The sequence below is a fragment of the Gambusia affinis genome, linkage group LG10, assembly GCF_019740435.1.
Source record: "Gambusia affinis linkage group LG10, SWU_Gaff_1.0, whole genome shotgun sequence".
NCBI lineage: Eukaryota > Metazoa > Chordata > Actinopteri > Cyprinodontiformes > Poeciliidae > Gambusia > Gambusia affinis.
In genome coordinates this window covers 22,121,096-22,145,515 of record NC_057877.1, presented here as the reverse complement: position 1 = coordinate 22,145,515, position 24,420 = coordinate 22,121,096, and the positions used below count along the sequence as shown (strand labels likewise).

The 24,420-nt window shown below is 34.5% G+C and overlaps 1 protein-coding gene across 7 annotated transcripts; it reads right to left on the bottom strand.

The window, feature by feature from the left end:
- Positions 1-2,963: 2,963 nt before the first annotated feature.
- Positions 2,964-23,179, bottom strand: LOC122839089 (complement factor H-like). 7 transcript variants are annotated; one of them, XM_044130395.1, is made up of 17 exons: positions 22,730-23,131; positions 22,434-22,616; positions 22,226-22,331; positions 22,061-22,137; positions 20,845-21,027; positions 19,824-20,006; positions 19,505-19,699; positions 19,188-19,367; positions 18,334-18,501; positions 17,051-17,218; positions 16,614-16,784; positions 16,339-16,524; positions 14,968-15,138; positions 14,593-14,781; positions 13,982-14,167; positions 13,316-13,501; positions 2,964-3,426 (listed from the first exon to the last, which is right to left on the bottom strand). In XM_044130395.1, the coding sequence occupies exons 1-17, from the start codon at positions 22,797-22,799 to the stop codon at positions 3,233-3,235; spliced, it is 2,796 nt and encodes a 931-aa protein (XP_043986330.1). In that variant the 5' UTR covers positions 22,800-23,131; the 3' UTR covers positions 2,964-3,232. The 7 variants fall into 7 exon arrangements, with proteins under 7 accessions (XP_043986330.1, XP_043986325.1, XP_043986329.1 ...); XM_044130390.1 differs by having other exon boundaries at positions 13,316-13,516; positions 18,322-18,501; positions 22,730-23,021; XM_044130394.1 differs by having other exon boundaries at positions 18,322-18,501; positions 22,730-23,007.
- Positions 23,180-24,420: the final 1,241 nt, after the last annotated feature.

The window sequence follows — 24,420 nt, the reverse complement described above, 5'->3', positions numbered from 1 at the left end:
GTTTAATTTGTTGACTCATTCAATGAATGATCTCAAAAATATATTTTATTTGAGTAATTTCATGGTTTTATTTTTAGAAATTAGATATTAATAAACATTTACATGTAAATACATGAGATTATATAACAAATATAATACAAAATAAGATATAGGAAACCATAAATATGTTTGGATTTTTATTTTAATATGATAAATTAGTTTTTTTTTTTTTTTTCCAAGAGCCCGTTTTTAAGATGTTTTCTGAATGAAATGAGAACGGTCATTTTTGATGCTTGGGATGTAGAAAAAAGTCGCATTTTCTGTGGTGGTAAACTAAAAACTAACAAGAAATATCGCAGAAAATGTGAAAATTATAAAAAAAAAGAAGAATGTCAGCATATTAAAAAGTTTGTCCATGCACTTTTCAGTGAATAAGTTACAACCTATCAACTTCAAAATTAGCTTTATTCTCTGAGGTTTGTGCTTTGGTTCCAGTTTGCTCTCATAAAGACACCAAAATGAAGTTTCTGATTAAAGCTGCGTGTTTATATCACATTTTTTTTGCAGACATTTCTCAAACAGATGTGTGTTTCTTTCCTGCAGTCTTTCTGTTTTCCCTAACTCAGCTCTTTCACTTCTAGGCTCAGTTTCTCTTCTGCAAAGTGAGTCAGATTTAACATCAACCGGTGTTGTAATCTTAAAATTTAGCACATTGTGCATTTCTTTTACTCAGAAAAGACATTTGGCGAGGCAGGCGAAGTGTCTTTCCCACGTCCACAACTGAGACAGTCGAGTTCTGCCTCCGGAGCCAGCCACATAAATCACATTACACAATTCCCTGTAAATAGAAATGTGAACTTTTTTCACATTTTGTGATGCTACAACTACAAATTTAAATAATTTTGAGTGACAGACTCAAAATATGACAAAGAAAATAAAAAAATATGTAGTGATCTTCCACTTTACCTAATTATGAATTATAGTGAACGTAAGATATTGTTTTCATCATGTTGAAACCCAGTTTCCTGTTGACTCACTGTCTGATAAAGTCCAATAGGGTAAAACAACAAAAACAAGATTCTGTATATTGTTGACAAGTTACTTCTAAGTTAGTTTTGTCTTATTATTTCAAATGTACTAATGTAACCCTCTTATGTTCGTCTCAGGTCCAGTAGGTCGACTTCACGACACATTCAGTTTTGCTGCATTTATTCTACGAAAAGAGGAAATCAAGTTGGTAGTTAACATAAGTCCAGAAGCTTCTGCCGCACAGTTACCGACGGCAACAGAAAAAGGAAGAGGAGCTGTAGCTGTCAATTACTGGTTGTTACAGTAACCACCAACTATCCAGAGCAGCCTAACAAAACTTTAAACACCAGTAAAATGTCTGGAGAAACAACTTGGCTGCACAAAATACGTTCAAAGAATAAATACATTTTTGACCAACTTCACATCTATAATAATGTTAAAACAAAACCTTGTTACTCTAATATAGGAACGTTACAAATTAGACCAAAAAAATTGTTCTTTAACAATTTTATTTTTGTCTTTAAACATTGTTTTGTCAATGTTTTGTTTAAATGTGCTACATAGATAAATTTGACATTTGCATGGACTTGACAAGTAAGATAATCATCAACATTTGATTTAAAAAAAGGATTGAAACATTCAGAGACCGAAGACCTAATATTTATCAATTAAAATAAAAATTTTCTTTATTGTTTGTAGTGAGTCATTTATATATTAAACTCACTGAAAGTTTTTACTGGCAGGTGGGCAGATTAATCTCACCATCATTGAGCCATTGACTGTTTTCCCCGATTTACAAACAAATGTAATGTGATCTGTATGTGCTAAATATATCTTATGTGCACCATATGCAAAATGAATGTTATGCTTGTTCATTAATTGCTCAGTCACGGTGCAGGGCTCTGAAAATAAATGGAGTAGAAAAACAGAATTGTTCATAAAATAAATGAAATAAATAGCACTTGCCAAAATTGATTGGTCCATTAAACTTATGGAGGTTTAAGGAACTAATTATTAAACTTAATAGAAAACCTAAGAATTAAAATCTTATTTAGTTTTCCAGATGATAGTGGAGCACATACAAAATGACAGTTCATAAGTTCATTAAACTTATGGAAGTTTAATGAACTTCAATAAGTCCATCATGGAATGAACTTATTTCACAAATTGTGAAACAATGCATAATTTGTTTGTGCACTGTTTCACAACACTGGGATGCCCAGATTACTGAAATGCATCCATGAGTTGTAAAAAACAAAAAATCAGATAAATTGAAACTCATCTGTTTCTGAAAGTGAACTCCTCTATTAACCCTTTAGCGTTCTTACCAGCGTTGCACTGAGAAGTAATGAGCTCAGAAGATGTACAGCTCCACCAGGTGTTTGCTAATTGCTACTGGAGAACTAAAACATGCAGGACGCCGGCCCTCGAGGACTAACCTTGGGCACCCCTGATATAAAGGATATAGAGTTATAACCCTTTCCTGTTAATAATCATGTACACATTTGTTTGCTTGGTTAACTTGCCCATTTTCATTAAAAAAGAAGCTACACTTTTACCTTTACTTTTCAAAGACAGAGAACTCCATGTTGCAAAATCAGAGAAATAGAGCAACTGAAGCACCACAGCGCGTCGACTCCTTAGTCGATTAAATGGATGGAAATCCGAATATGTCATGGACATTCATCTCACCATCACAACAAAATATCTTCTGATAAATTATTATTTCAGTTCAATCTACTAGAGCAGTGTTTTACAAACGTTTTCAGGCTGAGGATCACATCACCCATTTAACAAACACTCACAGACCGTCTGACTGGAAACTGACCCACAATAACACAACCAACCTGAAATGGAAATATTAGTCACTTGACTAATCTATAAGTTTTATAAATGTGACTGGCCACAACAAAACCACAGGAAATAAAGAAAAATGACTCAACACCAACAGCTACTGTTGGGGTAAAAATCACAGTAAAATGTTTTATTTGAATGAGCACATATTAAAAAAAAAAGGAATAATATTTCACAATAATGAGCATAAAATTGAATATTCTTTCAGTTATTTCACAATTTCATTGTCATATCTTTATCCATTATTTATTAATGTAGTTTCTTGTTTTACAATGTAGTATTTATTTGTTTAATTTTCAGCACTTTGACGTTCCATAGTAGTTTACATATTTTTGTGATTACACGTCTTTATCTAGGACACTGGAAACTTTTACTGGCAAGTAGGCAGGGTCATCTGACCATCATTACACTGAACACGGAACGGCACAGTGCCAACAGGTCTCTTACCGCTTTCACAACGAAATGTGATGTGATCCTCATGTGGTGCATACACCTTATTGTCAGAACCATGTCTAAAAATAATACCATGTTGACGCATTAATTCCTGGTTCACAGTGCAGGGTTCTGAAAAACAAAAAAATAGTAAAACAGAATTAATTTTGCTGCATAAATTAAAAAAAAAAATACTTGCAAATATTAATATATTTACTTTTGAATATTTACAGAATACAGTAGGACCATATTCTGGTTCTAACCTGACGATGCAGATCAGTGAGTCTTTGCATCTTACTTTTACATTTTGCTTCCCATTTATAAAATATTCTATCATTCTTTTTTATCATTTAAAAAAAATGTAACCAAGGAAAATAACTGAATGTTTTTTTATTTTTTTTAGTTTTTATTGGCTCTAGTGGCCTTTATTTGATAGTTAATAGACAGGAAAGTGGGTAAGGAGAGAAGGGGGAAGACATGCGGCAAAGGTCGCCAGGCCGGGAATCAAACCTGCGACGGCCGCGTCGAGGACTAAGGCCTCCTTATGTGGGTTGTGCTTAACCCCTGCACCACCACAGCACATCCCATAACTGAATGTTTTAAATTATAATTTACTAATTTCTCAGGGGTTGAGATTTGAAGTCTAAAGATTTTTAAAAAATAAATTTTAAAATAGACATTTTGAGGTTGTAGAATGATATTCTCATTGGATATTAGCCGATCAAAAATGATTATGCTTTTAGTTTAGTAATTATTTAAAATTTTTACTGTACTCAAGTACAGTTTCTTATCATTCCTTTGAAACACTTTTGATCATAATTTTGAAAATAAGATATTTAATTGTACTTTTTCTAGATACTTTAAATGTACAGATTACTCAAGAATGTTCACCTTTTATCTTTATTGTTTTAAACAATGTCAAAAGTATCTTGTAAAAAAAATAGTTATTTGGTTTGATATTATGCAATTGCACATTTTATTATTCTTGATCGCAGCTGGAAGAATCATAAGCAGCAGAGGTTTTTAAGTAAAGAACTGGAACAGCAGAAATATCACAGAATGCAAAATGAAATGTTCAAATTTAACTTACTCAGGCATCTCATGACTCCTTTCCATACACCATTATCACAGGTTTTGAATGGGTCTCCATCCATAGTGTACTTATCCACACAGGTATATTCAACTTTTTCACCATGTTGATAAACTGTAGCTGAGCTGATAAATAATTTGGTGTCTCCATCTTCAAGAGCTGGTGGTGCTGAACAACCCAAAGGAGCTGAAAGAAAGTGAGCAATGAGACAGTAGTAAAAGACGGTGCTTCATCAAAATGCAGGACGATTCTTTAGTGTTGTTTTCACTTGAAAGAAGAAAAATTATGTTTGCAGTTCATTTCATTTAATATGAGACATAATCTGTGAAAAGACTGATCTCCTCCAGCTCCTCTCTGTGCTGCTGTTGCTCTCTAAAGAAATGAACAGCTCTCGATCAAAAACCACCAATCAGAACCAGGAGGAGGTTCTTAGTGCTGTAAATCAATTTCATGAGCGCGCTGCTGAATGTGCTGATGGAGGAGGAAGAACTTGGTATCACAGGATTTTCTCTGGTGACGAAGAGGAGCTGCATCCAAACAGGCATTTCCTCTAGTTGGTCCAGATCCAGGCCTGCCTGTATTCACACCCAAAATTAACCATACCAGAATTTGTTTGGAAGCGGTCTGAGACCACCTCAAAAAGTGGGACTCTGTCCAGTTATTTGGTCCGCATGAGGATTTACTTGAATGCATTCACATCTGGACAAAAGGTCTGGACCAATGGGGAAAACCAACTGTGGTCCATTCAAGCTGACTATTGTCCCTATGAACCAGGGTCCCTTTAATAATGTTTTCATATTTCATTTACCATATTTAGGACCTGAGGGGAGTTTTCCGGACTGATATTCTTACCTGAACATTGCTTTATCCCTTCCCAGGCTCCTCCATCACAGGTGATGGTAACAGATTCCTGATTCCCTCCCAAACATTGGTATGTGAGTCGGTCACCGTTGTAATAAGTTCTTCTACTACTGCTGGTGATTCTGGAGTTTTCAATGTTAGGATTTTCACACTGTCTCCCTGATGAAGAAAATCAATTTTTATTATCAGCTTATCATTATTTACAACTGCTGGACTTAATCAATGATATAAAGTTGCAGGATCGGTTTTGGTGTTTTTCTTTGTGATCTTTTTATGAGAGATTTTGGTAAACAGAAACATCATTGACATCATTATTAGACACTCCTAATAATCAGTATCCATTTTTTCTATTCCAATTCATTCAAAATTTTCATTAAACTGTTTTGTGTCCTCTGGTACATTAAAGGAACAGTAGAGTTTAAATTAGTGACCTCAAATGTTAGAGTTTGGTTTGTGTTAGACTTATTGGTTACATTAGAGTCCAAGTATTAACCTTTAAAATAAAAAATGAAGTATTTACACTTCATCTCTTTACTGTTTACTTTTTTGAGATTTGACACAACCTTCTAGAAAACCCTGATTCACTGCAGACCAACACAAAAATAATTTACAAGGAATGTTTTTCAAGATGATGAAGCATTTAATTTAAAGTGGCCAGGTAAATAAAATGAAAATATAGTTTTACAGTAAGACAACAAAAGACCATTTAAAGTGAACAGTACCACGACAAAGTGGTTTTGGTCTCCATCCTTCTCTGGTACACGTCGCCATGCTGTCTGAACTTCCAGGATCGGAGTTCCTTTTGCAGTAATACTGCACTCTGTCACCTAATTTTGTTCTGCCCCAAGCGTCAAAAGCATAATACAAATGTTCTTCTTGTATGTATAGTGGGCATGTAACCTCTGGAGTGGAAGAAAAATAAATTTTCTATTCAAAAAGTTGAAATCAACAGTATGAATTATACATAGGACTAATGAAACATTAGCACAAGTACTTTTTTAACTGAATAATCAATTGATGACATTTGGGCCTTTAGTACCTTGGCATACTATATCCGTATTCCAGTTTCCATTGATTCCACAAGTAACATCAGCCACAGTTGTTTGTGTGTCCAGAATCCAGTGTTTCTCCCCACATGAGACTGTCACTGTTTCTCCAGGTGAAAACATGTTTTTGTATGGAGGGTCGTAGGTTGTCCCAGGGATTGATGCCAAAGGCAGTTCACATTTAATCACTGGAATCATTGGACATATATTATTATTTGTCAGTTTGTTAGAAGGAGAAACACTTCATATGTGTACCTCAGACTTTACTCCTCATTGAATCAAATCACTTGTTGTTGTTACTGAAATCGTACTCACGTATACATGCAGGTGTGGGACTCCAGTCTGCTTTTCCTGCAAATTTTGTGCATCTTGATGGACTCTCAGCCGGTTTATAAGAAGGATCACATGTAAAATCTACGATTTCTTGTTCTTTGTACTCCTGAGCGGCACCACGCACACGGCCATGTTCAATATGAGGGATGGAACATCTTATTGCTGTTGATATCAAGCACAAGTGTTACCAGAAGTGCAATTCTAATGGAAAGGTAGACTGATAATTTTACCTTTCAATCAGTTTGAGATTTGATTGGCTTATTGTTAAAACATATTAAGAAGGTACATAGGTAGGTGCTATATAAAATGTTGTGTTATGCTGTAATTCAGTCAACAAAACATACACAAGGTGTTGCTTTTATTCTTTTAATTCATGTTTAAGAAATCCTTGAATCTGCCAAGGCAGCCATTCCAGGGTGCCTAAACGCTTACACTCCAGCTTTCACTTAACAGACCTCCTGTCCTTCACTTCTTCCCCACTCAGCTCCTCCAGACTAGCGGCAGCAGCAATTGACAAACACTCGGTAGAATTGTGAGTCTGCTGAGTGCAAAATATGATCCACCTCTCAATCGAACGCTCCTAAGGACGGCTGTAAAAGCCATAAAGGCTAAGATGGTTATGTGCTGAAGGCGAAATGTCGGAAAGATTAGAAGGTTCTTAAAGACGAGGGGGCCAATTTCAAGGTGTCAAATTGTGAGATTATATTTCTTTTAAGTTTTTTTGATACATACATATAACTTTATTATAACAACTGAAGGCAACAGTTTGTTGATTGTATTATAAAATTGCATGTTTTGTATGTTTACTTTTTTTTACATCACTTCAGATGAACGTACCAGAGCATGATGGGAAGGAAGCGCTCCATTGGCCGGTTGGTAAGCATTCAATTTCCGTTGAGCCGTCCAGCTGATAACCAGGACCACAGAGAAAACGCAGCTTGTGTCCAGGTTCCATCGTTCCACCAGTCGGTGTTAGTCCAGATAGATACAGGTTAGGATTCAGTCCACCAATTTCACAAGAGTTCACTGAAAGTAAAACAATGAGTTAATAAAATAAGAGAATATGTCAGAAATTTAAATTATTAAAAAAGAAACCCGAAAATATCAGGATCTGGATTATTTTAGAACGGCCATTTAACGCCCGTGAGTTGCCTTTTTGCCCAAGCGCATATCCATGACGTAAACACTAACATACCCTTTTGTACCAAAGAACTTAACTGTAGCCTATTGGTGTTATTTATTTATTTTTTGGAAAATAAGCATCTCCCAATTTAGGGGAATTTACATAAATACTCAGGGATAATTTATATTACAGAGTGTTTCCATTGGCTCTGGTTCTGATCTTAGATTAGGCTGGCTGATTTAAAAAGATCTGACATGAAACTTAACATAAAACAATGAACTAGAATAGAATAAAATACTTTATTGATCCCCAAGGGGAAATTGCTTATTTGTTGAGAGCTACTCCATCTTAGGTAATAAATACAAAGTTTGTAATTTCTATATATATATATATAGATATGTCTCTCTCTCTCTATATATATATATATATATACAAGAGTTATATGTTCAAAATGACTAGATAAAAACAAATACATAAATAACAAGCAATCACATGCAATATATTAATCAATAAATAACCTATAAATGAGAGCAAGATAAGTATAAGATAACTATAAGCTACTTCTTCCCCTAATGTAATAATTATCAAAAGTATTTATAGTTTTTCATGCATACTAGATGCAAAACTGTTTTAACTGTTTTTAACACTCTTTTAGTAATAAGGGCAAAATAATCTATTTTAAAATACTTTGGTGCAAGTGAAAAGAATAAGAAGAATAATATCATTTACTTTATTATCGGTTGTTGTTTAAATTGCAGAAATATACAAATAATAAAAAAAACATCCATGATTACATAAAATGTTTCTTTTGTTCTTGGATTTTAAGGCACCACAAATCTGGAATAAGTTTTCTGTTCACAGTAGGAGTGCTCTCACTGTGAGCTCTTTTAAAATAAGGTTGTTACTCTCACTCTATTGTTTTCTTTATTTTTACCTTTTTAATCTTAGTTTCATTCATGTTTCTAACTTCTATATATAAGCCATTTGAGTCTGAAAGGTGCTATATAAACAAAGTTGCCTTGCCTGAAATAAAACTTTCTTTGTGTTTTCTATAACAATGGCTTTAAAACATCAATAAAAAGCAGTTTCTTACCATTCTGTGACCAGGAAAATTCCACGCTTAGAAACGCCTGGAGAACCAGGAACATAAACCCCAGAGGCTTCATTGCCTGTGTTGACTTGATGTTTTCTGAGGAAAAGTTTACTTAGGTTGCCCCATTTTTAATCCAGCTGCAGCTCAAAAGGGTGACATGGACAGCCCACATATACGTCACTGTTTTTCTTCTACCAAGATGAACCCACCACTCATTTAAAGTCTCACATCCTCAGACATTTATCAAGACTTAAATTGATTATTTTTCAAGTAACAGTTAATATTCTCTGTTTAAATATAACTTTTACCTTTAAGCGACTGATTATTTCTAAGAATCCTGAGATTTTTTTTTTTTGCTCATCAACTTTTGAAGGTCAGACTGGATTGTTTACTATAAAACCAACGTTTCTGTCTGAACTGTTAGTTAATCATGTACATTTTTGTTTGCTTGGTTATCTTGCACATGTTTATTTAAAATCCCCTGGTACCTTTACCTTGTTTTCATGAAGGACAGTGGAACATTGGACTCACTATTGTGAAACTAAGGTAATTTAGTGGTAAGATGATGATCAATGTATAAAAAACACTGTCTAGTGTAGTTTCTCAAACATAATTTTATATAACTCTCTAGCACAGGGGTCTCAAACTCCAGTCCTTGAGGGCCGCAGTCCTGCAACTTTTAGATGTGCCTCTGCTGCACCACACCTGAATAGAATAATTAAGGCTCTGGAGAACTGGTCTACACAAGGTGGAGGTGATTAAGCCATTTCATTCCAGTGTTTTGTACCTGTGGCACATCTAAAAACTGCAGGACTGCGGCCCTCGAGGACTGGAGTTTGAGACCCCTGCTCTAGCAAATGCTGAGAAATGTATCACAATATATACAAAATAAAAGCTTTGCTGATAAGTCATGTAAAAACTTGAATAGTCCAAGCTTAAAGTCCAGTGCTAACAGGAAACATAAACCCTGAGTTCCCCTTTTTGGTTCCACTCCTTCAACAGGCATCTTCCACAAAAAAAGAGTAGAGGCATCCATTTAAAAGCCTTTTTTATGCACCTCTCATTCCAAACAGCACAGCCAACATTGGAGTTGAAACCAGAACCCTTCCTCCTCACTAAGAGGGATCTTCCAGGCAAAACTGACAAATTCTCCTCAAAAAGTGCTAACAAACAAAAATGATAACCCAAGTCTCAGGATGGGTTCATACTGCAGCAAAAAGTGACCCAATTCAGATTTTTCTTTCTTATTTTTTTCTGGCCTTAATGCAACTTGTATCTGATCTTGTCATGACACAGGTCCGATTCTTTTCTAATGTGACCCGGACCACTTGGATATCCGATGCGTTTCTGATCTTTTCAAATGTGACATGAATCATAATGGCCAGGTCCTGAATGTTATTTATACTCGACAAATGTCACTATTTGATACTGTTGAGATGCTTATCCAGGGTTGCACATACATTCATGCACACACAGCTGTTTTTCACACATAGTATATTTCATTTATGCACAGAGAGCTTTTTGGAGGAATGAAACTTGACCTTGCATGTTTCACTTTCAAACAAAAGTCTTTCTGTAAAAGTGAAACTTAAGCTGACGCCATGATATCAAGTTTTTGTTTTTTTTTCACTTTATTTACAAATAATTTACAATTGCAGACAGTAGTATGCTCGAGGTGCTGGGATAACAAATCCACAGGATTCCATGACAAAAGATAAAATAAAATAAATAAATTAAATAACAGTTTACAAATCAAATCCATCGCTTATGGTAATAAGTTACTTCTCAGCAGACATTCCTTAGCTGACGTAGTTCATCAGACGACCAATAAGGCGTGTCTTAGATATAAAGAATGGATCATCCGTTTTTGATCAGATGCTGTTTAATCCCGGTGTATTCACGTCACAACAAATTAGCCTGTGAGGGTAAGCGTCTTTCTTTTTAGCGCTAAAAAGAATAAAATGAGTAATGTCTGATTATTTGTGTCGGCTGATTTTCTGCACGTGTGCTCACATGTTTTTGGTCCGTCCTGGTGATTTTTAAAATCACAATAATACGCACAAGCGAGAAGAAAAACAACTAAATGAGGATTAAGTTGTTACTGTGCTGGTTCCAGTCGGACAACAATTTCAAAATCGCAAGATGTTCTCCGTTGTTAGCATCCATGTTTACTTCCGCAAACACCGAGAACTTCTTCTTCTGAATGGCGATTGGCAAAACACTGAACATGCTCTCTATTATTGTATTGTTATTGCGCCCTCTACTGCGTATTTGGGGAACTTTCAGGTCATTTGGAGTTCACACTAGATTAGAGAACAAATACATGTCGTGACCACACCAAAAACATCCCATTTGACAAAAAATTGGGTCACTTCGGGCTGCAGAGTGAATGTAGCCTTAGACACTTAGCAGCTCAAACCCACAATGATTCCCTTCTAATTAAACGTTTTGGACATAGTAATAATAATTGATGTAAAAAAACCAACATTAAAACTTCTGACAATTTAAGAGGTGAACCTTAATGCCACAAAAAGACCTTATCTTTGCTGAGAAATTATATAACCAAGCTCAGATGAGTCAGCTGAATCATTTAGGATGCACAAAAACCGCCTGAAATTGAGCACATCAGAAGTTTTTATTTGTAAGAAAAAAATAAGAAAATGTCCCTGGTGAGATAAACTTGGTTGCAAACTGACACAAACTCAATTACATCACAACTCTCTCCCCTAGGTGTTTCCTTTTTATTTTGATCCGGCCATTGTTTCATGAAAACCAGAGCATACTCAAAATGTTTGTATTGGCGTCACAAATTTGTTTTTGTTTATTTGTTTTAAAGTTTCAGACATAAGATCAATGCCACTTTGAGTGTTTTACATGGTTTGTCCTCTTGACATCGCAATAGAGCAAATGAAGCACCACAGCGCGTTGGCTTGTTAGTGGATTAAATGGATGGAAATCCGAATATATCATGGACATTCATCTCACCATCACAACAAAATATCTTCTGATAAATTATTATTTCAGTTCAATCTACTAGAGCAGTGTTTTACAAACGTTTTCAGGCTGAGGATCACATCACCCATTTAACAAACACTCACAGACCGTCTGACTGGAAACTGACCCACAATAACACAACCAACCTGAAATGTAAATATTAGTCACTTGACTAATCTATAAGTTTTATAAATGTGACTGGCCACAACAAAACCACAGGAAATAAAGAAAAATGACTCAACACCAACAGCTACTGTTGGGGTAAAAATCCCAGTAAAATGTTTTATTTGAATGAGCACATATTAAAAAAGAATGAATAATATTTCACAATAATGAGCATAAAATTTAATATTCTTTCAGCTATTTCACAATTTCATTGTCATATCTTTATCCATTATTTATTAATGTATTTTCTTGTTTTACAATGCAGTATTTATTTGTTTAATTTTCAGCACTTTGACGTTCCAAACTAGTTTACATATTTTTGTGATTACACGTCTATATCTAGGTCACTGGAAACTTTTACTGGCAGGTAGGCAGGGTCATCTGACCATCATTACACTGAACACGGAACGGCACAGTGCCAACTAGACTTTTACGGCTTACACAACGAAATGTGAGGTGATCCTCATGTGGTGCATACATCTTATTGTCAGAACCATGTCTAAAAATAATACCATGTTGACGCATTAATTCCTCGTTCACAGTGCAGGGTTCTGAAAAACAAAAAATAGTAAAATAGAATTAATTTTGCTGCATAAATTAAAAAAAATAAATACTTGCAAATATTAATATATTTACTTTAGAATATTTACAGAATACAGTAGGACCATATTCTGGTTCTAACCTGACGATGCAGATCAGTAAGTTTTTGCATTTTACTTTTACATTTCGCTTCCCATTTATAAAATATTCTATCATTATTTTTCATCATTTAAAAAAATGTAACCAAGGAAAATAAGTGAATGATAGGTTTAATCTTTAAAAAGTTTTAAATTATAATTTACTAATTTCTCAGGGGTTGAGATTTGAAGTCTAGAGATTTAAAAAAAATAATTTTTAAAATACATATTTTGAGGTTGTAGAATCATATTCTCATTGGATATTAGTCAATCAAAAATGACTACGCTTTTAGTTTAGTAATTATTTTTAATTTTTACTGTACTCAAGTACAGTTTCTTATTGTTCCTATGAAATATTTTTGATCATAATTTTGAAAATAAAATATTTAATTGTACTTTTTCTAGATACTTTAAAAGTACAGATTACTCAAGAATGTTCACCTTTTATCTTTATTATTTTAAACAATGTCAAAAGTATCTTGTAAAAAAATAGTTATTTGGTTTGATATTATGCAATTGCACATTTTATTATTCTTGATCGCAGCTGGAAGAATCATAAGCAGCAGAGGTTTTTAAGTAAAGAACTGGAACAACAGAAATATCACAGAATGCAAAATGAAATGTTCAAATTTAACTTACTGAGGCATCTCATGTCTCCTTTCCATACACCATTATCACAGGTTTTGAATGGGTCACCATACATAGTGTACTTATCCACACAGATATATTCAATTCTGTCACCAGTTTGATAAACTGTAGCTGAGCTGATGAATAATTTGGTGTCTCCATCTTCAAGAGTTGGTGGTGCTGAACAATGTACAGCAGCTGAAAGAATGTGAACAATGAGAAAAAAGCAGTTTGAGATTGTGCTTTATTAAACTTGTATCATTTATGGAATATATTATTTGTTGTTTGTATCCTAACATAAAAAATGAATTGCTGCCCCTGGGATTTAAGCTAGATCACCACAGTGACTAGATTTCCCTTATCTCCATCTACACGGAGGGACAATTTGTTTCCTTTTTCATACATTATATTATTGTTTATACATAATAATTTCTTTACCCGGAGAGTTTGAAAGTATCTCCATGTGGGGAATTATCGGTCACAAAAATATGCGGTGTTCAAAACCTGAAATTGTAGCTTCCCTTTGCCAAACATGCTAATGTCCAACAGTTGAGCACAAATGACCAGAGTGTCATTTAGTTAAATGTGATATTTTAATTAAATGCATTATAGTGACACCTTGAATAGATATAGTTAGGTTAAAAAAATGTTCAAGAAGTTGTTCAAGTAGTGATTTACCTGCACACTGAGGTAGCGGGTTGCTCCACTTTCCGTTTCCCAAACAGCTACTTGTTGAATTCCCTTGCATGATGTGATCTTGTTGACGGCAGGCAAATGACAATATATCTCCTTTACTTATAAAATCCCCTTGTACAGATGAAACGATGCGAACAGTTTTGAGTAGTTCTGGTATTCTGCATTTCTCTGCCAAAGAACAGAAGTTTACAACATCAGCAAAATATGTCATAACTCATGGAAACTAAATACCAATTTTGACTGTAATCTTTTTAAACCAATAATTATAAAGTTGTTAATTTAAATTCATCATTTAAATTACATATCACTTTTATGAAAACAAAAAAATGAGTGAGATTGTCAGTTACGGCTCAGAACTGTTGCTGATCAAGGATTTTAACTACTACAAAGGTAAATGTTGCTGTACAACATTTACAATGCATGCAAATGGAATTATTTTTGTGATAGTTCCACTTGCATTGTGGATTAATTTTAAACAAGACAAAGTCAATAGAAGTTTAAAAGCTATTTTTAAAATTAATTGATGTTAAAGGCATTGTATAAGTGGATTGGTTCTGTGTTTGCAAGTTGGACCAAACAGGAAGTGAACACACCAGAGCAGGTTGGAAAAGGGGGATTCCACTTCCCCGTGTCTAAACACTGAACTTCATCAGAACCCTCCATATCATACTCATCTCCACACAAAAAACGGAATTTCTCTCCAGGCATCACTCGATTATTTCGGGGTGCACTTCCCAAATATACCAGTCCGACACCCAATGTGTCAACTTCACAAGGGATGCCTGAGAAAACCAGAGAAGACCAGATGAAACACAAGATTTAACAAACAATTCTGTTTCAATTTTATTAAACCTTTTAGTTCATAAGAAGTAAAAAGTGCATCTGTCAAGTTATAAATTTTCTTGAAGTGATGTAAAAATAAAAAACTAAATTCTATTTTTCCTATTTTTAGCACCATTTCCTCTTACCTGGACATTCTTCAGATTTTGTCCACTTGCCATTCTCACATGTTGCGCTGCCTTGTCTATTGGCACCAGGCGCAGTGCACTCATATTGAACCACATCTCCTGCCAAGTATGTTTCTTTAATCGTGTCTGTCGTCACTCTCAGTCGGGTGTCATTGAGCTGCTCACAAGAAGCTGAAACACATTAAGACAGTTTTATGAGAATTTGCATCACAGAGCTTATTTCAAAGGACGGCCTCTCCTCTAAATAATTGGAAAGGCCTTATTTTGGTTTGCTTACGCAGAGCTCCGATCTTAATTGTAAATCATGTTATTGCTCCAATTTCTCATTTGTTTTTACTCATTCTTCACTCTGCAGTTCTTGCTGGACCTTTTTTTATGAAACCTTCATATTGTTTGCTTCTTTTATGTTATTTGAGGGAAAGAAATGTATAAAGTGATACTCAGTGAACTAGAATATGCATTCTGATGAAGCTCGTTTGTCAGATTAAATAAACCTTTTCAAAATAATTTTTAAGAAGGTATTAGAAATACCCTTGTTTCTGTAATAAAATGTTTATATGTCTGATGTAATGTTTCCCTTCAATGTAAGTGGAAAATCATTTCAATTGAATATAACATAATTTGTTTCAGTGAGTGAATTGAGTTACTGAAATAAACAAACTTTTCAATAATACTCTGAAATAAGACTGCATGTTATGAACAATGGGTAACATAAAGGAGGGCACCATTTTGCCTTTTCTGCTAAGATGAAAAACCAGATAACAGGTGAGTTTGTATTTTAGGTTTCAAAATAAGCTGAACCATTCTCAGGTACAATTTTAAAATGGGCTTTTTAAAAAATAATATATATTTTATTTTCATTCATCCTCTGTCATTTCATACATTTTGGTAGTTTGCCACATCTGGATGGTGCCACCCAAACAGATGAGGCCTGTTTTATATGGAATGTGCTTCATGCCAACCATTGAAATGTTTTTTTTTTATATGGTTGGTAAACCACAAACATAAAATAATTTGTATATTTTACAATTGCCAAAAATAGAGGTTTAATGAAAATAGAAGTTTCATGATTGATAATATTTACTGGCAGGAATCCAGTCAGACTTTTGGTCCAATCAGATCATAATCTCATATATTTTTTATGTAATTTTACTAAATTATAGTTTGGAAAATTTTCTTCAAGTTTCATAGATTTTATCTGCAGAAATAGTGCAAATACTTGGTAAATACGCAATAATTAAAGATCGCAGGAATTAAATGGTTTGCTTGCAAGTATTAAAGAGACTTAGAAAGGGATGAAATCGTAACACAGTCCTAAAACAATGCCATTAATAATATTTTGAGAACATTTTGAATAAAATATGCACATACGGACACATGTGATGTTTCTCTTTTCCCATGTTCCAGTTCTGCATGTAATGGTGGCTTCTTCCTGCATTATATACTTGTGACGGCACTGATAGGTCACAGTGAAGCCATCCGAGTATTTTTCCCGGTATGGAACGTTGACAATTGCATTCTCAACTTTGGGTGGTGGGCCACAGTTTTCAGGAGTTGCTGCAAGACATAAAAATATGCAAAATTATAATTAAAATCTTTGTTAAATTTAAACATATGAGTATTTTAAAATGATCTGGATGTCTCACCACGGCAGATCGTTTTTGGTCCAAAGTCACCAGAATTCCAACTTCCATTAACACAAGTTAGTTCAGGAATCTCTCCAATGTATCCTTTATTACATTCAATCCTACCAATTGTCCCTGAAACTGTCACTTTTCCATTGGAAATAGCAGGAGGGTCTCCACACATTGTCTTTGCTTTAAGACAAAGCATACATGTCAATAATGCATTGTTACTGTAAATATACTGTATAATAAAAAAAGCTAATTTACTGAAAACTTGAAACTGAATAATTAATGAATAATTGAAAATAAAACATTACATATCCAAAAACTGACTAATTTATAATGGCCAAAAATTACACAAACTAGGTAGCGTCTGAAGTTTAGCTAACTGGAAGAATTGCATTTAGTTAAATTCATAGGAGTAAAATTATGTCTAAGAGAAAATAGAGATTAATTACCTATACATGAAGGAAGTTGGCCAAACCCACCATCTTTACATTTGGCATGACCCCACCAGCCTTTGGTAGGAAGTTTGAAATTTTCATTACAGGCGTAGTAAATTGTGCCTGGTCTGGGTTCAACTGCAAATCCATTTGTAATTTCAGGTTTCTGGCAACGTGGCTCATCTGTTAAAGATTTAGAAAAAAGAAGTCATATTCCAGTTGCAAGGGTCAAAAGATAAATGCAACAAATTTGCATCCATCTTCAGGGCCTGATTTTAAAAATGTTAATATCACTCAGTTCCTCTTTTCCCAAGTTGTTTTTACCAGTTTATTCTTGGCTTCTTCTTGTTCAAGTCCAGCTAATTTATCTATTAACGACCAAAATATCCCAAAATCATCATGTAAGGATACTTGAATTAAGTCTATGCTGCTGTAACCAGATATTTAAATGAACTGTTCTGATGTCATAAATTAAAATGATGTTAAATAAATGTTGGACTAATAAAAAATTATTTGTAACATTTCTTACTTCTTCCTGCCCTTCTGCTCGCGGTCGGCTGCACAAACAGACAATGGTGAAAACCAAACTTGTCATTTCATTTTATAACGATGGATAGCAGCCGTCAACCATAATCACTGTCTGCCCTCGGTGTAACCACGGATTTGCAAGTTTTTACAAGGTAAAAAGATTAACGCTCATATACTTTATAACTAAGTATGATTTGATAATGCAATATCAAATACTGCATTATGACGAAGGTACCCGTCTAATGGAAAAAACTGGTTAGCAGTTTTTGGCATGACCCCACCAGCTTTTGGTAGGAAGTTTGAAATTTTCATTACAGGCGTAGTAAATTGTGCCTTTACCGGTTTCAACTTCAAATGTTTTGTACGTTTTTAAGGCTGCTCCGGTTTAAGGGTGTTTGACATAGTGACATAAATCATGTGGTGTGAATTCAGGCAAGTAGGTAAATTTGATCAACACGTCAGGAGAGGGTGGGTTGGTTTGTAAGCTAGCCGTGTGTTACGTTTACAGACAAATCAGCTCGACTTGAACAAGTAGAAAATATAAATAATCTGGCAAAAGCAACTTGCCAGTTTATTTATGTTGGGAAAACAACTTAAGTGCTCTGTTCATTACTCCTGATCGTCACTTCTGATGTCCATCATGGCTCTTTGAATTGAGAAAGTGAAGTAGTTGCAAAGGGTCAATATTTCCTTTAAGTGCCTTTCAAACCATGACAAGGTTCTCACAATAGTTCGCAAAACACAATTAAATTACTCACAGATGTTCATACCTGGACATTGCTGTATCCCTTTCCAGGCTCCTCGATTACAGGTAATGGTAACAGGTTTCTGATTCCCTCTCACACATTGGTATGTGAGTCGGTCACCGTCGGAGTAAATTTTTCTATTATTGCTGGTAATTCTGGAGTTTTCAATGTTAGGCTTTGCACACTGTCTCCCTGACAAAGAAAATAACATTAAACATGGAGTTTAAGCAGCATGATATTTGCTAACAAAATTATAATAAGGAAAAATCTAAATGCAAAAAATGTGGAAGGAAATTTTGCTTTGAAATTGTTGCAGTTATTCATTGATAATGTTTATTTTTCTGCTTTTTCTCTCCTTACAGTTTGAGATTTTTTGCGTTGCTACTTTAATCATTTGATCAAAGGATTTTTCTAAATAATTTTGGGTACAAAGAACATCAACAAGTGTTTATTCAATAGTGTATGAGTCCGAGTCCTAAAAAATATTTCAATATCTATTTTTTATTTCATATCATAATAAATACTAATTTTTTGCTTCTACTTGGCAATGAAGTTGAGTTTAAAAAGGGAAACGTCTAATGTTAGTGTTTCATGCTTTATTTCTTTACTCTAAGCAAGAAGAACTGATGCCAAGTTGCTTTTTGTTCAGGTTGTTAGTTTTTTGAGATTTGACTCGACCTTCCTGTCACAAAATGATCCACAGAGGGACTTTTCTCTTTTATGGAAGTGGACAAACCACCTTCTTTCTAAAAGTAAAGAGGATAATTTAATATTTTTTTTCAAGATTATGAAGTATTTAATTTAAAGTGGCCAGGTAAATAAAATGAAAATATAGTTTTACAGTAAAACAACAAAAGACCATTTAAAGTGAACAGTACCACGACAAAGTGGTTTTGGTGTCCATCCGTCTCTGGTACACGTCGCCATTCCATCTGAACTTCCAGGATCGGAGTTCCGGTCACAGGAATATCGTACTCTGTCACCTAATTTGGTTCTGCCCCAAGCGTCAACAGCATAATTCAAATGTTCTTCTTGTATGTATTGTGGGCATGTAACCTCTGGAGTGGAAGAAAAATAAATTTTCTATTCAAAAAGTTGAAATCAACAGTATGAATCATCCATAGGACTAATGAAACATTAGCACAAGTACTTTTTTAACTGAATAATCAATTGATGACATTTGGGCTTTTCATACCTTGGCATACTATATCTGTATTCCAGTTTCCATTGATTCCACAAGTAAAATCAGCCACAGTTGTTTTTGTGTCCAGAATCCAGTATTTCTCCCCACATGAGACTCTCACTTTTTCTCCAGGTGAAAACAGGTTTTTGTATGGAGGGTTGTAGGTTGTCCCAGGGATTGATGCCAAAGGCAGTTCACATTTAATCACTGGAATCATTGGACATATATTATTATTTGTCAGTTTGTTAGAAGGAGAAACACTTCATATATGTACCTCAGACTTTACTCCTCATTGAATCAAATCACTTGTTGTTACTGAAATCGTACTCACGTATACATGCAGGTGTGGGACTCCAGTCTCCTTTTCCTGCAAATTTTGTGCATCTTGGAGTTCTATCATTAGCCCGTTTATAAGAAGGATCACATGTAAAATCTAAGATTTCTTGTTCTTTGTACTCCTGAGCGGCACCACGCACACGGCCATGTTCAATATGAGGGACGGAACATCTTATTGCTGTTGATATCAAGCACAAGCGTCACCAGAAGTGCAATTCTAATGGAACGGTAGACTGATAATTTTACCTTTCAATCAGTTTGAGATTTTATTGGCTTATTGTTAAAACATATTAAGAAGGTACGTAGGTAGGTACTATATAAAATGTTGTGTTATGCTGTAATTCAGTCAACAAAACATACACAAGGTGTTGCTTTTATTCTTTTAATTCATGTTTAAGAAATCCTTGAATCTGCCAAGGCAGCCATTCCAGGGTGCCTAAACGCTTACACTCCAGCTTTCACTTAACAGACCTCCTGTTCTTCACTTCTTCCCCACTCAGCTCCTCCAGACTAGCGGCAGCAACAATTGACAAACACTCGGTAGAATTGTGAGTCTGTTGAGTGCAAAATATGAACTACCTCTCAATTGAACGCTCCTAAGGATGGCTGTAAAAGCCATAAAGGCTAAGATGGTTATGTGCTGAAGGCGAAATGTCGGAAAGATTAGAAGGTTCTTAAAGACAAGGGGGCCAATTTCAAGGCGTCAAATTGTGAGATTACATTTCTTTTAAGTTTTTTTGATACATACATACAACTTATTTATAACAACTGAAGGCAACAGTTTGTTGATCGTATTATAAAATTGCATGTTTTGCCTGGAAAAAATACTCCCTTCATTTAGTAAATAGTATCAAATATGTTTCAAAGTAATAAAAAAATATTATTTAAATCTTGAATTTTGCCTCTATCTGTTTTAAACTCATGTTGCTAGGTTAAAACATATCTTGAATAACACTATATTCAAAAGAAAGCTTTTAACATATGTGGTGATTTTTAGTTTTGACATCTTGCTATACCTTTGCATTTTGGAACCGGGCCACTCCACTCTCCATCAGCCTTGCAATAAATCTCTTGTGATCCATCCAAGATTTCAGCACTTGACTTGCAGCTAAACCGAACAACATTGCCAGAGGTGGCTTCTTCTGCATCCCCTAAAATCTGTACATTATTATCTGCATGAATGGCTGGACATTTTGTGGCTGGAATGACAAAAATTGAATCACAAGACAAAGAAAGCTTACTACACATAGCAATCCAAAATAAATATATAAAATAAAAAGAAAAACTATAGAAATACCAACATTGATTTGAATAGCATTGCATTAAAAACCAAAATGTTACAGTGCAATCTTATAATGCATCAATTGCATCAGAGATCAGGCAAACCATTTCTTTGTGAAGCTCTACACTGCATAAACACAAATTTTTTGTAAATACTCAAAATAAGACAAAACTAACTTACAATTAACTTTTTAGGAAGATACATAGGAGCTTGTTTTAAGTCAGTAATTCCATCACATTGATGAAAACGTACTACCACTGGCAGGTTATTTTGCTTATAGAAAAAATGTCTTGTTACAAGTAAAATAGTCTGACTGTGCACTAAAAACATATCTAAAATGGTTGGTAAGACTTTGTGTTTTTGCAATGTAACAAAAGGTACAGTAAACAATAATGTATACCATTCTGATTTAAAGGTTTTAAATGCTGCTTCATTTTGTTTAGTTCTGATCAATTGCTATGTTTCCATTAAAAATGTTTGAAAAACGAGCTGCGCTAAGATCCTCAACTACTCCCTGCCGTACGCGTCTTCATGGTTTGTACCAGTGATAACATCCTGTTGCTGAAAAAGTGACTTGTGTGACGCAAAAAGGTGTTTCCATTACAGTTTTGTGAAATAAACCAAATATGATATGGCCAAAAAACGTCCTCATCCTAATGCCAAAACTTTTTAATGAAAAAGATTTCACAAAATTTAAGCTGATTTATTCTCAAAACGTCAAATTGCACAATTATATTTTCAATGGAGAAGCAGCTACTGATCACTCCCTCCTGTCATAATGCATATATTTCGGGTGTTTCATCTTTGACAAGCAGTTTGAAAACATAGGCAATTGAATAGACTCACAGACTGCTTTACTAAACGCAGAAATGCTTTTTTTATTTTTTCGAAACGAAAGTTGCATCCTTATTCATACCCACAAAAAAATGTACATCATATTCAACTCATACCTTCACACACTGGAATGTTGCCATCCCAGCCTTCTGGCAAGCAGCGCCTGTGGCTTGACCGACTCACCATGTGATAACTGTAAAAAGTTTTTAATGAAAGGAGTAAGAATGCTCACAATGAAACTCACAAAGAGAAAGGAACTCTTTTTTTTAATCTTATCGTACCCTGGGTTGCACTCATAAACAATTTCAGATCCAACCACATAATCATCTCCGACAACAAGTCGGAAATCTGCAAATTGTGCATCTCCGGGATGTCCGCATGATTTCACTTAAAATATTGGGATAAGAGCAAAACATGTGTAAATACTCTTTGGTCGAAAGTAAAGTAAGATAAAAATGGCAGAATGAATGAAAAACGTTTTAAACTTACCTTCACATTTAGGGCTAGAAGATAACCATCTCCCCTCAGAACAGATCATCTTGAAAAAGCCAGTATAGCCAGGATTGCAGGGAACTCTCACTTGTTTTCCTCCGCTGTAAGTGGCTTGTAAACCACTTATGTCAAAATTTAAATCAAAGTGACGACTTTTCTTAAACTGTTCAAGTGTACAGTCTGTGTGACGGCGACAAACAATTTCAGTGGGTTTATAGCAATAACAAATCAAGAAAACATAAATGCAAAATACTTTAAAATTAAAAAGGATGAGCAGAACTACTAGGACTTACCTTGGCATGTTACAAAAGTCATTAATTGCGACCACAACAGTAGGACGCCGCTTCTCGTTATCATGTGCATTTTAACCTTCTACTCTGAACCACCAAATAGAGCGAGGCACTGCAGACAGCTACACTGTTATACAGAGAAGGGGCTGTGGATTTCATAAGAGAGAGAGAAAAGGAGATTGCTCAATTATTGCACAAGTGTGTTCAGCCTCCAATCCCTAAATCACAGATAGGGAAAAAAAGGAAGTGACCAAAAACAGCCCCTTAAATCATGAACCAGCTCCTCAATAAACAAAAGAAAAAAAAGAATCTATATATTTTCAAAAATAGGTTTGGAATAAAAGCCTGGGAATGGTTTAGCAAATGTGACATCAAATCACCAGTATTTAAATAGTAATCCTACTGTACATAACTGCACGCCCCAGTTTGGTCGTTATTTTCATCAATAAGTCTGGGGTAAGAAAAACATGTATTCCTGTTAAGTTTTGTGTGTATTGTTTTCCACGTTTCTGGTAATCATTTGCAGGAATCAATTAAGCAAACAAAACTCACTGCATTTCCCAAACTAGTTCAATAGATTTCATTCAAAGTAAATCAGATTTAATTTAGACAAAAATAAGTTTGTCTTATATATTAAAAGCAATATCATCAGAGTTTAAAATATAGTTTCAAATGCACCTGAGTTGTGCTTTAGAGAAATTAAGAACTGTCATAGAAAAAGGTTTGTAAACAAACAGAAGATTGACTGTGTGACCTGAGTTTAAAAACAAATAAAACTGAATGTTCATGTTGAGCAATGCAGAATTTACCTATCTTTCTCAATACTTGATGTCGTTTGTACAACTTCTTTGAACTAAACGGAACAACATGTTGTTACTTAAAAAACTATTCACACAAAAACAAATTTCTCAAACACATATGGCTCAGAATTGCATAAACAAACTCATTGTATATGAAATCCCAAGGAGCTCTGCAAGCTAGGAAATCATTTCTGAGAAAAAAATATACTAACTTGCAAACAGTATGTATTTTCCTCTGACATCCTCTGTAACATAGTTTGATCTTGTCTTTTATTCACAACATATCTTGTTAACTAGTTGTTTTCCTTGACAGTGGACTGGAAATAGATGTGTGTTTTGCAAACGGCCTTGCCTCAGTTACTGCTGACAATGCAGAAAGAAAAAGTGGAATGTGGTGCCATGCTTGCCTAACAATGATCTGCAAAGATTGCATAACTCATATCAAACAAATGTTTTACATTGCAGCATGAAAATATTTACAAAATGTTAAATGTGTCACATTGTGAACAGACTAGTCATGGGTTTGAAACAGACTCCCTTTTATTTTTCTTGCTGAAATTGTATTTGTTTTAATTTATTGCCAGATGCACACAAATCCACATCTACTATCTGAACAAGATTAGAACAAGAGGCTTTCATTACATTACGTTAAGTTGAGTTGTGACAAATTCTTTGCAAGCTTTCTGAACCTAACTCTATCAAGACTCACTGGTTTTATTGGATGAACAGCGACACTCTGAGGAGGTTAACAGATGTTACACCACATCACAGAATTAAAAACAAAAATATAATAATCTGCTTTTTACCTATATCTGTATCACTGCTGTGCATTTAGATCAATAAATGTATTTATTTTCTTTATTTTTCCTTACTCTTAATCATAAATATCATTTC